The 13,699-nt window shown below is 50.5% G+C and overlaps 1 protein-coding gene across 1 annotated transcript in view; it reads left to right on the forward strand.

The window, feature by feature from the left end:
- SYN3 (synapsin III) overlaps nt 1–13,699 on the forward strand; it is a 447,314-nt gene that overhangs the window by 414,256 nt on the left and 19,359 nt on the right. The window contains exons 8-9 of the mRNA XM_027595572.2: nt 4,072–4,214; nt 9,310–9,384. Coding sequence (XP_027451373.1) covers nt 4,072–4,214; nt 9,310–9,384 — 218 coding nt within the window. The remainder of the gene's footprint in view (nt 1–4,071; nt 4,215–9,309; nt 9,385–13,699) is intronic.

Consider the following 13,699-nt stretch of genomic DNA (forward strand, 5'->3'; position numbering starts at 1 on the left):
TGAGGACCATGCCAGAGTCCCCTCCAACACCCACCACACCCGGCCCCAGGCCCCCTGCCTGCTTCTCCGAAGTTCCAGATTTGATCGGGTTCTCACAATAGAAAGATAAACCTCCCAGAGTGCAGAATCCAGTCTGAGCAGTTGCAGAAAAATTCACCTTGGAAAACACAAGTTTTCCGGAGACACATTTTCTTTGCCTTTTCCCAAACTCCTGCTGTAGTCTTCCTCCCATTCCCCTGCCCCCTCCCAAGTTACGAGTGGATCTTTATCCAGTCTTCTTAAATTCAATCCAACAAACGTGTTGGGCGCATCTGCGCCAGGCACCTGTGTTAGGACTTGTGAGGGAGACACGTTATCTGTTCTCAAGAAGCTGACCATCTAATGGGAGGAAGACATCGGTGGAGCTGGGTTTTACAGGGCCCAGACGTGCACAATTTGAAGGCTCCCTGTAAGGAAAAGAACTTAAAATTGCCAGGAACATAGGCCAGGGCTTGTCCTGGGGTTTTAGAAGAGTCCGTATACAAGAAACCAGGATTATATCCTCACTCCTGGCGAGGGCAGGATGAGCACTCCCACCCCAAACTACTACCCAGAAAAGGTGCACAAGGAGAGGTTGGGCTGACCACTAATTAATACTAATTAATTCATTAAACCTCTATGTCTACACTCTCTCTCTTTGCTCTCTTTTGTCTATTCTGTGAAGAGATGAACGCATGCATGATGCATTCAACAGATATTTACTTAGGGCTCCTATAATAACTAGGACAAAGTTCAGCTGTGTAACAAAAGACCTAAGGGGGCTTAAATAAGCCAGGACCTTCTCTCACACACAGTGGTCTGGGCAAAAGCAGCCCAGGGCTCGCACGGAACTTCCTTGGTTTTAAGGACCCAGACCCCTTCCATCTTGTTGATCATGAATTCCTGGGGTGTTGTTCTTCGGCCACAAGGTCAAAGATGGTCCACACCCCAGCTAGCAAGAAGAGCAAAAGCCTCCCCTTCCCTTTAATAGTAGGCCTAGAAGTTTGGACTCCACTTCTGCTCACAGAAACAGAAAACATGGTCACATGGGCACACACAGGGGCCCGGGAGATGGGGAAGCGTGATATTTATTCTCTGGGAGGTCACTTGCCCCCAGATCGGGGTGCTTCATGACTATAGAAGAGAATGGACGTTGTGGAAAGCTGGAAGTGTCCAAGACATCCTGCTATGTATGCTGTGCTATCTAGGAAACTGAGGTGCAGAAGAAGTTCTGGTCCTTTCCAGAGCCACCCAGGGACAAAACTGAATTAGACAAGCTGTCCCTGCAAGCTTCCCCCACACCACCACCCATTCTTTCATTTTGGTAACTCTAAGTCTCTCCACTGGACCCCAAACATGGGCTGAAGATGAAGCACTCTGATCATTAGAGGGGAAGTTGGAGGAAGGGGGAGGCAATAAAGTGAGGAAGTTGGCAGGAAAAAAAGAGAACCAGAAGAGAGTAGTGGTGTAGAAACCAAGTTTCAAACAGCTCAGCAATTTCAGATGTCATGGAATGCCAAACAGGATGCCAATCTTAAAGAACGCTAATTGTATTTGCCAGTGAGGAGGTAACAGGTGATCTTTGCCAAATCAGTTTCAGTGGAGTGGTGGGAAGCGACATTCGAAGACAGTGGGTTTAGGGGTGAGTGGGAAATGAGGAGGTAGAGACAAAGAGCAGGGAGTACCTGGGATATTGAAAAGCAGGAACAATTTGAGGAGAATGGAGGGCCCATGATCACGTTGCCCCAAAGGATAAAGAATCAACAGAGAGCAAAAGACGAAAAATACAAGGCAGAAGTATAGTTTGACTGTTTTAACGAAGACCAAAATAACAGTGACTTAAACAAGATTAAAGTCCATTTCTTTCTCATGTAAGTGTCCAAACATGCACAGTCAAGGGTGGACTGGGGATTCCATGGTGTTGGGAATCCAGGTTCCATCCACCTTATTATTCAGCCATCCTCAACATATGGCTTCCATCCTGTGGTCCGAGAACCCAGTCAGGTGGAAAAGGGGAAAGAGACTGGGAAGATTCCCTTTGTGGTAAAGGCACCACCCAGAGGTTGCCCACAGCACATCCACTCCCATGTTCATTGACCAGATTCTGAGACTTGGCCGCATCTACCTAGGAGGGAGACTGGAACAAAGCAATCTTTAGCTGAGAGACTAGATGCCAGATAAAACTTAACGGTCCTATTCCTGAAGCAGAAGGGGGCAGTGAGCAGTCAGTCTTGGAAGACCTAGAACAAAGGGCAAGTTCAGCCATGAGTGGGAGGGGGCGCACGGCCACCTGGAAGACAAAGCAGGAAAGCTGGTGAGCTTGGAAAGGGATGACAAATAGGGAACTCTTGCTTGGTCACTCTTATTTTCTCCACAAAGTGGTACTCAGCGTCATCTCTGAGAGGCAGGGACTCTGAGAGAGCCAAGAAGAGAGAAGGTGTGCCAAGCCTCACTCCCCATCATTGCTTCCCATCTGTTAGGGTGGAACAGCAGGTGTGCACTTGTAAATACCCTGCAGATGGTTTGGAGAACAGCTGTGCTCTTAGAGTCCTGAGCTTCCTTCCCAGTTCCGCGCTTAGCTGCCATATGGCCTTGGACAGGGCAAGAAATATGTTTCTGCATCTGTTAAATGACCATAATAATGCCCACACTGCCTGCCCCACAATCTTGTTTTGTGTCCCCTGAGAGAGCTGTGAAGCTTCTTTGTAAGCTGTGAGGTTGTGGGTGTGCATCATCCCACAGGGTTGGGGTGGTCAGGGCACTGGTGAGGCTCCGAGGGAGACAGGAGAGGGCTAGGAGAGATTGTAAGCACCGGAGAGCCTCCCGCACAAGCTGTAGGCACCTGCAAACCCCTCCAGGGGGTCTGGGCCTCTGGCCCAACATCAGACGCCTCTGCCGTCCAGGTGAGGGTGACAGGGGAGGGGGCAGCACTCCCAGCTGGCCACAGCTGATGGCAGTCAGCTTGTGTTCTGTCTTGAGCTCATGGTCACAGAGCCTTGGCCTCGTCCCCTGCATTTGGCCTTGGAAGTTCTCCTGGGACCTGTCCTTGACCCCAAGTTACCACTTCACGTTCCTGGCCTCAGCCCAGGAAACAATGTGAGTTTCTCCCCCAGCCTTGGGTTGAGCACAACCAGCCTTGTCCAGTGTATATGCACGTGTACGCATGCACACACACACTGCTTACACACACAAGCACCACATATAACACACCACACATATAACATATGCCACACACATGTAGTCCCCACCACCACACACATGTCCCCCCACAAACTGCACATACATACAACCCACATGCACACACCCAACACATACATACCACACACACATATACTCCCTTTTTTCCAACTGGTCTCTACCCCATGTCACATTCAACCCACCATGCAACCCACCATGCAACTACTTGAGGGATTTGGGATTTTTTTAATTCAATTAGCCAACATATAGTGTATCATTAGTTTTCGATGTAGTGTTCAATGATTCATTAGTTACAGATAACACCCAGTGCACGAGGGATTCTTCTAAAACACAAATTAGGCTACTTTCTTGTTTAAACTCCTCCACTTCTTCCAGTGATTTTCCAGAGCCTTCAGGCTAAAATTCTAGCCCCTTACCAAAGTGATTGAGGTCCCTCAAGGTCTGTTCCTTGACAACCCACTTTAGCCATCCCTCAACCTCCAGCCCCATCAGCCAGTCTGAACCACTTGGGTATTCCCCATCCACGTCCCCATGTGGCTCCTCCAGCCTCTGCTTTGCCCATCCCTTCCATCCTCCAGAGAAATGCCCCTGCTGAAAATTGTACTTATTTCTAGTAAGTGTACTTATTCTTCCAAACCCTGTTCAGAGTTCACCTGTTCTGTAAAGATTCTCTTGACAAGCCCTTCCTCATCTACAGGTACATAGTGGAATGACTTGTTTCCTATGTCTGTCTCCCCTGCTAGGCAGGTGACTTCCTCAAGGTCTCTCTATATATAGAACGCTGGGTCCAGGCATTGGGTAGGTGCTCCATGAACGCTGGCTGGCTGGTACTCACCCCCTGACCCTCCCACACAGATCAAAGTAGAAAACCAGCATGACTACCAGGACATCACCAGCATGGTGGCTATGGCCAAAACCTATGCCACCACTGAGGCCTTCATTGACTCCAAGTACGACATCCGCATCCAGAAAATCGGATCCAACTACAAGGCTTACATGTGAGTCCCTGGGCAGGGCCTGGGTTGCTGGGCGGGAGGGTGGGAGGAGAGTGTAGGAGGAACATCCATTAGAGATGTATGTCCAGCCCTGTCTCCTCCACCACAGGGTAGAGACCCTTCAGCACATCATTATTCTCCCTTTATGTCCACTTACTGCCCTTCTTCTCTGGTCAGTATGGCTAAGTGCTGATGCTTTCTCACAGCTTATCCCAGGGTAGAAATCTGTCTACCCAAAGAGAGCTGCTTCTCCCAGAAGAAGAAAGATACTTGGCATATTTGGGGGGACTTCAAGTATATATGGATATATACCATAGGAGACTAGGCTGAAAGAGAAACTTGGGGACAAATCAAGGAGGGCCTTGAATGCCTTGCTGAGGGTTTGGGGCTCTGTTCTGTTCTCTCCTGAGCAGAAAAGTGGCATGATCTGACCTGCATTTATAAAAAGCTAGCTCTGGGGCCATGGGCGGCAGAGGGGTTTCTCTGGAACTAGTAAGACCAATTAGGAGATGACATCAGATTTCTCCAGCTGCAAGCAACAGAAACCACACCTAACTGCTTTGATGGAGTTTTCAAAAGGGAATTTATTAGAAAGGCATGAATGATCAGAAACCCTAAAAACAAAACCACTCAACTGTCAGTTTCAGAACTATTAGAATCCAAGGCAGCTGCAGGAATCTGGGTGGTCAGAGCAACAGACAATCTTCGTGGCACCCCCATTGGAAAATGAATCTGCCCGAGTCATTTTCAGTGCTTAACTCAAGGTTGTGATTCCATGGAAACAGTGCGAATTAACCCAACTTGGATCACAGGCTTACTGGTTGGAGAAGGGCAGAAGACCAGTATGGAGAGTCCCACCAAGATGATATGCAATATGGGTGGGGTCAGCCCCCAGGGGGAATAGAGGTGCTGTGACAAAGGGAAGAAGAATGAATGCCAGAAAATCCAACACATACATTCAGCCCAAGGGTGGTTCTGGCAGAGGATGACTCACACTCGAGCGGCTGTGGTCGTGAGAACGGGACTTCTTAAAAAGGTGGGAGGGCTTATCTGCTCCAAGGCCTCTCTGTGTCTCACTTTGGAATGTTGTTGTTGGTTCCCCTTGAAATGACAAGACCCCAGAGAGCTAAACAGTGCCCAGTTGCCAAGCGTTCCTAGAGCCCTGGCTGTGTGCACAGCTCCCCATCCGAGGGCTGCCATGGCGGGCTCGGGACAGTTGGAAATCTCTCTGCATGCTTTTGCACAGTGGAGCTTGTGCTCTAGGTCAGGGTCAGCAAACCACTGCCCACAGGCTAAATCCAGCTGCCCCGTTTCTGTAAATAAAGTTTTATTGACCACAGCCAGACACATCCATTTGTGCATTATCTTGGGTTGCTTCTGCTCTACCTGCATTGCCTAGACTAGGGCTCAGCAGACTTTTTCCATAAAGGGCCAGATGGTCCTTTTAGGCTTTGAGGGCCCCACGGTCTTCACTACAACTACTTCACTCTGCCATTGCCTGGGGAGCTGGCGAAGAGGCAGACCTCTTCTTTCAAGTTGAAAGGCAGACTTTCCTTAGACTTGACCTCTAAGGAAAGATTCCCAGGAAAGGGATAGAGCCAGTTCTCAAGGAAGACTTCTGCCCTGTCTTGCCAATTACTCTCTGCCACCCATGAGCCAGGCCAGACCTGTCTCTACTCTCAGATGCCCTCACGGGGATAAGATCGGCTCTTCCCTGCCCCCTCTGAGTTGGGGAACATTCCAGTGCAGCACTCCAGTGCATTCCTTAGGTCTCCACCATCCGTCATGATATCATTTCCCTCCTCTCCTCATTGTTCACGTTTCCACTTGACATTGACGAAACCTTGTCCTAGTTTCTCTTCTTGAAGATTAGCTCATTGCCGCATTCTTTATGCTGAGCCTTTGTGCCCTGGCAGCTCCAGTTTGTCATTAGTTATGACTTTTCCTGGACCCTGGCTTGGCCCCTGTCCGAGGGAGCGGGTTCGTGTCAGACCTCAGTGTAGAGCATCCTCTCCGCGCCCCCCCCCCCCGCCCCCGACCATTCAACCTCCTTTCTGGCCCACTTCCTGCCCTGCACTCAGGCCTCTGTGCTTGTTGCTACTGGGATGTCATTGTTACTCGGGCTTCTCAGCAGACGGAGCTAGGAAATACATGGGTGTACCTTAACCCATGCATGCACACAAATCTGTAATTATTTCTATATATATCCAGCTCTATCTAGAGCTAAAGAGGGCTCATATTGACGTCTCCGACTTTCCTCTAGTACCACGTGATTCATTTCTGCCTTCCCAGATTGCTTATCTATAACTTCACACTCCAACAGGGAAAATCCTGGCTCCTACCAGCCGCCATTCATTTACTTATGTGTTCAGTCCCAGTCCAACTGCAGAACCATGAACGTGGGGCCCTGTGGGAAAGAGCTTTACCCACTGCAGTGCAGTGCTCAGGTACAGCTCCCCTTATAGTTAGTCAGACAGCCTCCACTCTCGTCCAAGCTTACGTGGGTTCACACCTTACCACCCACCCCCACCCTCTTCAGCAAGGAGGTCGACATCATACATTTGCAATATAGGTCGACTCTTCTGGCACAGTCTACATTCTATCCTACATTCAAGCAGTTGCATCACATTTCGGCCAAATGAGTCTTTTCCCCCAGCCTGTGACAGGCTCTGCCATGGAGAGTCATGGTTAAGAGCATGGGGTTCCTCAGATATGGATTGATGGCTTCTGCCGCTCAGTGGGAATGGTAATAATGGTAATATCTCTCTCATTAGGTTCTCTGACCCATGTCTCAGACAGAGAAAGCACCCATCGAACAGCAACTCTCACCATTGTTACTTTCTTGGCAGGACAGCAATCTGGCTTGTGTTCCTGCTGCTTCTGGCATTGCGATGCCTTCTTTTCTTGTCTCCACTGACTGACAAATAATGGCAGTGCCCATTGGACTAAAACATTTATGGGAATATTTCCTTTAGTCCACGCAATATATATGGATGGAGATCATTCCCAGTTTACCAATGGAAAAAATAAAGACTCCAAGATGGTGTCCATGGTTGTACAGCCAGAAGATGCTGGAACCAAGATTCAGCCTTGCATCTGTCTGACTCAAGTCAGTTCTTCCCTTCTCTTGCCACCATGCGGATCCCACTATACCAACCCTCCCACCCTCCAAGGCACATTCAGTGGTTAACTTCTGGGCTTGTGTTGAGTGACTCTGGTTTCTCTGCTGCTTTCCCCGAGCTCTTCACTACTCGGGTACGCTGCTAACCTTACCATGCCTCTACTGTGGTTTTAAACTGGTGCACCCTTCCAGGTAGTAAGCAGCCTTAGGATAGGGTCACCAAGACAAGCCTAGTACCCAGGACATAGAGCGGCCCAGTGAGTGTTTGCCGAATTGAATTGAATCAAGTCGGGCTGAACTGAACAGACATAGCGCTTATCAATGTCACTGCACCCCTTGGCAATTCTAGCCCCTGTTGTCCATCAGCAATTCTCATCATCTCTTGTCATCAAATGCATCTTCTTTTCTGTTTTAGAAGGATACATTTGTCTAGCAATTCCTCCTCCCACATTCCCCTTTCATCTCAACCACATGCTTTCCCTCAGCCATAAAACACAAAGCTTTACCTCCGACTCTTTGCTTACACTCATTCAGTCTTTGCTGAGTCCAGATAGGCCACTGGAGATCAATTCATCTTGAGTTTTCCCCAATATACACAGTCCCTTACCCAGGACTTAGTTACTGGGTACCTACTACATGCCAGGTCCCACTGGACACTGGGGGGCCCAGGGGTGAGTCAGACATGTCCCCGGCCCTCGGGGAAGACTGGACACTAAAGTGGTGATTCCAGGTGAGATTAGCATGACTAAATATTGGTTTAGGGGCATTTACTCTTGTTGGGGGAGGTGGGCTGTTGGGAAGTCACATCTCATATGAAACATGAAGGATGAGTAGTCCTTAGGGAGGCAAAGATGGAGACAAAGACTGGATCAGGCAAAGGGAAGAATGTATCTAGAAGCCTCGACCTAGGAAAAAGCCATGGCACTGGAGACCGCAAGGGAGGTTGGTGTTGCTGGAGCAGAAAAGGCAAACAGAGAGGGTATTGAGGCCAGGAGGCCTTCCTGCCCTTCACCATGAAATAGTGATCAGTTCTCTCCATGGATCACTTTTCCTACATTTTGGAGCCCTCAAGAAATTCCAGAATCACTAACAGCTCTACTACCTTAGTTCTTCTTTTCAAAAACAAGAGGCCAAGGTTTGGGGGATTTCCTCTGATGGTGTAGACATGTTTTAAATTTAATCTTTAGAGGCATCTGCACCCCCATCTTTATAGCAGCAATGTCCACAATAGCCAAATTGTGGAAGGAGCCAAGATGTCCATCGACAGATGAATGGATAAAGAAGATGTGGTATATATACACAATGGAATATTATTCAGCCATCAGAAAGGATGAATACCTAACATTTACATCGACATGGATGGAACTGGAAGGTATTATGCTGAGCAAAATAAGTCAATCAGAGAAAGAATTATCAAATGGTTTCACTCATATGTGGAATATAAGAAACAGTGCAGAGGATCACAGGGGAAGAGAGGGGAAAATGGAATGGAAAGAAATCAGAGAGGGAGACAAACCATGAGAGACTCTTAACTCTAGGAAACAAACTGAGGGTTGCTGGAGGGGAGGTGGGTAGGGGAATGGGGTAAGTGGTTGACAAGCATTAAGGAGGGCACATGATGTGATGAGCACTGGGTGTTATATGCAACTGATGAATCACTGAACTCTGCCTCTGAAACTAATGATGTACTATACATTGGCTAATTGAATTTAAATTAAAAAAATAATAATCTTTGGATTTCAAAGGCAGCCTAGAAAAAAATACATAAGATCCAACAAGTAAATAAGACAATCAGCATAAAGGAAAATAAAAAACAGGCCAATAGGACACATCTGGGGGCCAGATGTGTCCCTAACAATACCTGCCAGAATGTGAGCCATATATTTGAATTGGAGCCTCCTAGCAGCCAAAGCAAAGAAGGAAGGGCAGAGCAGCAACAGGGGTCCTAATGCCCTCGGTGTTATTTTTCTGATACAGGAGAACCTCCATCTCTGGAAACTGGAAGGCCAACACAGGCTCTGCCATGCTGGAGCAGGTGGCCATGACAGAGAGGTGAGAGACAGAGGAGGTGTAATAGAGCGCGGCAGCAGCCCCGGCAGGAGGTGGGGGAGGGGCACAACAAGAGACCTGTAAGGAATGGCGCCTCACCCTCCGGCCAGGGCCTCACCACCCACAGAGCACTTTCCCAGACACGGCAACCGTTTATTGCACAACCCCCTGCAGGGTAGATGTTATTATAATCCCACTTTACAGATGGCAGAAGCAAGTTCAGAGAGGGAAAGTGACTTGTCCAGGGTCACAGAGCTGATCAGTGACAGAGCTGAGAGTAGATCCCTGATGTCTTAACTCCAAGTCCGGGGGTCTTCCCAGCCCTGCCCAGCTACTGCAGAGAGAGCAGGGAGTCCTCACCAGTCCCTTCTGTGCTCTGACAGGTACACGAAAGCATCCATATTAGGGCACCAGGGCTCCTGGAATGTCCATTCCTCTCTCCAACTTCTTTTTTCAGCTCAGTGTCAGGAGGAAGAGGTTATTTCCACTGAATCATGAATGTGGTATGTGCACTCTGGCTAAAGGTCCCTCAGGTCTTTCTTCATTTAAGGGCTGCTGGGAGCTCTCTTCACCTGAAGAAGGGCCAGTCACCTGCTCCCGGGGCCAGCAGGGCACACACATTCTTTCCTGCGGCCCCATGACCTCTGTGTGCAGGCAAGCAATGAGAGTGGATATCGTGTGGGCTTTGGGGCCAGAAAGATCTGTTGGGTGAACATTCATTGAGTGCCTACTGCATGCCGTGCATGTTGTGCCAAGCACCAAAGGAATCAAGATGAAAAGATCCAGCCCTTCCTTTCAGAGACTGTGTCCATTGAGGGCATCAGAACACAAATCTCACTGGTCAGAGACAAGAGGGGTGTCAGTTGGCTTGTGGCGATGAAAACTCCAGAGATACAGCTCTAGGTAAGAGTTTAGAGCTCATCCCCACACACCTCAGTTCAGCTTGCTTCTGCGTTGGCTTCATTCCGGCCAGCGCACTCATCTGGTGGCGCATAGCGGCTCCAGGTTGCCCTCCTGACGGTGTCAAGGCCGGCAGGACAAAACTCTTTCCCAACCATTTCCACCAAAGACTGGAAGTGAGCCTTCTTCACAGATTGGCCTGCCTTGGGTCACATGACCATCCGTGAGCCGATCACTACGGCCTCGGAGCGGCACCTGCGCAATTGCCGGGGCCCATGTCTCCTGTCCACCCCTGGAGATTGCGGTGGGACCAAGCACTGTGGCAGCAATGACAGAGGGAGACAGGGTGGGCTCTGACGCCACAGAACATCAAGAAGGACAGGAGGGGAAATCAATCTACAGAGGTCCACTCCAGGCTCTGTGGTCGTCGGAGACGGAGTGTGGTATGTTGGGGTGGCAGTAAGCTGTGGGAGCCCAGAGAAGGGGCAGCCAGTGAGACTAGCAAGGGGTGAGGTCAGGGAAGGCTTCCTGAAGGAGGTGGTGCCGCAGACCACTTGTAAAGAATGAGTAGGAATTGGGAGGCATTCCTTCATTTCCTTGTCGGTCATCTGTTGAGCACGAGCTGGGAGCCAGGTGTTGAGTGAGGCCCTGGGGAAACGGTGGCAAACAAGACGGACATGGTGTCTCCCTTCCTGGAACTGATGGCTCAGGGGCTCAAAGAAGCAGGAGGTGAGCGAAAGCGAGTGGTCCTGTCCCTTTCAGGCTGGGTTACCTGGGGCAAGTTAACTAACCTTTGTGAACTGCTCCAGCTATTAACTGGAGGTGATCAGCCAGAGGCTGATCGGGAGATGGAGGTTCAGTAGCTCCCCCAGGAGCAGGCATCACAAGGAGGGGCTGCCTCTCCTTCCCATTAGCCCCAGGGGGCAGCTGCAGCCCTCGCTCTGGGAGCCCGCCTGTGCCAGCTAGTTTCAGGGAGGGGTGTGCTCATGACCTTGCCCACCCAAATCATCTGGTCCGGGCAGTCATTTCCTTCCCCCAGTGAGCATCCACAGGACATCGTGGTCCTTTTCTCCATGGCCTTTCCAGAATGTGAGCCCAGCCCTCTGTGAAGCCTCATGAGCTGCTCACAAATGGCCCCAGCAGGCCACCATATCCCCTGCTCTGCACAGTTCCAGGTCACGTGGGCCATTCCTACAAGGGCCTACCTCAGGCACGCATCCGCTGAGGCCTGGGATTCACTTTCACTTCTGTAGAGTCATGGGCAGTGCTCCCAAAGCCTGGGACAGAGCTTCCCAATGCCACCTCCACAGGGGAAATCTCTGGGGGCCCATAAACGGGCCCTGGCTCCTCTTTCCACCTGGCTTACCTGTTTGCTGGGTAGCCTGATCCCTCCTCAGCAAAACCAGCAATGTGGCTTGGTTGGTGCTAGTCCCACCCGGCTGGAGGGGACCATGGACCCATGTTCTCCAGTCTCTCCCACACTGCCCCACCCATGAACCCCCTTCCTTAACCCTGGGAAGGGGTGGGGGGGCTATGCCCCATGGGATACAGCCAGTAGGTATTCTGGAAGTTCATCATTGGAAGACAGCCTCTAGAAACCAGTTTTATCTGGGTCTTGGTCCAGACTTCCATCTTCCATTGAGAAGAAACCTGATTTAGGGGGGTGTCTCAGGGCACAGGTCTTCCTAAACTGAAGGTGCCTCACCAGTCAGCCACTACGGCCAAATACAGGGACCCTGGGTGGTCAGAGAGCCCGGGAGGCTCTTGGAGCTCTGAGGACCAAAGGTCATCCTCAACTGTGGCTGCACATGAGAATCCCATGAGAAGCTTTAAAAACATATTGAGAGTATTCTGACATAGGGCAGGGCCCCCAAATCTGAATGTTTACTCTGTGTATGTTTGCTTGACTCTCCTGGTGATTCTGATGCCCAATGAAAATCATACCGAGGCCTTCCCATTTTTCAGGTAAGGAAACTGAGGCTTCAAGAAGACGCTTACCCAAAATTATTGAGGAAATGAATAGCAAGACTCCAGGTCACTGGTCTCCCGTGCTGAGGCTGCAATGTGTCCCAACTGACAAGACGGTGGCTTGCTTGGACTGTGGAATCAGACAGAATCTAGGTTTGGTAGCCAGCACTGTGGCTGATTAAGGTCTCTGAGCCTCAGTCTCCTCATCAGAAAGATGGGTTCAACCTTCTTGACAGAGTTGTGGTGGGGGTTGGAGAAGGAAGGGTCAACCCCCACAGAAGGCCCGGTACCTATCAGAGGCTGAAAAGGTGCGAGTTGTCATCCTTCCTTTTCCTTCTGTGATCTCGTGTGCTCCCTGCTGCAGCTGAATGAGAAAACTGAGCAAGGGACCAGGAGATCTGTGTAATCCTGGCTCTATTACTGCCCTGCTGTGTGACCTGGCCAAGCCACTCTCCCTCTCTGGGCCTCAGTGGGCCTTGGCCATTAAGATGAGAGAGCTGGTTCTAAAAGCACTCCGGCCATGATCTCTCCTCATTTCAGGCCTTATGGCTCAGAGACACAAATAGATCTCAGAGCAGGAGTGCCCCGAGTGACCTTGGAGAGTGAGGAGAGAAACAAGAATATTGACACAAAGTCCCCTGTGACTCCCAAATCCAGCCACCACAAGGGAAGCCAAGGGAAGACTTCTCCAGATACAACCATCCCCTTGTTGCAAGGGTCAGAGTCCAGCGCTGAAATCTTTCCCCTGCAAAGCAAACTGACCTTGCAGCCCTCAAGTGGCTGGAAAGAGAACATAAGCACTGGGTCCAGAGGGCCAGGCCCGGGGTTGGGAGAGCAGCCTGCCAGCCTCCCCCGCCTGCCTGCCCCAGGCTCAGGGCAGAATGCACCCTTTGTCTCCCTCAGGCTCTCGTCTAGCATGGTCAGCATGGTCGCCGGGGCTCCAAGGGCGGCCTGGGAGGGATTTCTGAGCCCTTCAAGCAGCTTTCCCAAGGGAAGAGGACCACAGGAGTGGCCGGGTGTCCAGGATGGCTCCGGATGGGGACAAGCTCCCCACTGCTGCAGAGCCAGCCGGGTCCTGGGGGGCCGGGGGCGGGGTCTCAGATTTCTCCCACCCCTCCTTCCTTCTCCCCCTCATCCTTCCTCTCTCTCTCTCTCTCTCTCTCTCTCTCTCTCTCTCTCTCTCTCGCTTCCTGGCTCCCTTTCTAGTCCCTCTCCTTTCTCTGTCTCTCACTCTGTCCATTTGTGTCTCTGCCTTCGTATGCCCGTCTGTCTCTCCCACTGCTTCTCTGTTGTCTCTGTCTGTCTGTCTTTCTCGCTGCATCTCTGTCTCGTTACTTCTGACCACCTCTCTCCGTCTCTGAATGCATGCGCACGGCACTGTCTGTCCTGCGGCCTGTTTGTCCGTGTCTCTCAATCTATCTCCACCTCTCTCTCTCTCCCCCTCTGCTCC

Source organism: Zalophus californianus, chromosome 9 (genome assembly GCF_009762305.2).
Source record: "Zalophus californianus isolate mZalCal1 chromosome 9, mZalCal1.pri.v2, whole genome shotgun sequence".
Classification (NCBI taxonomy): domain Eukaryota; kingdom Metazoa; phylum Chordata; class Mammalia; order Carnivora; family Otariidae; genus Zalophus; species Zalophus californianus.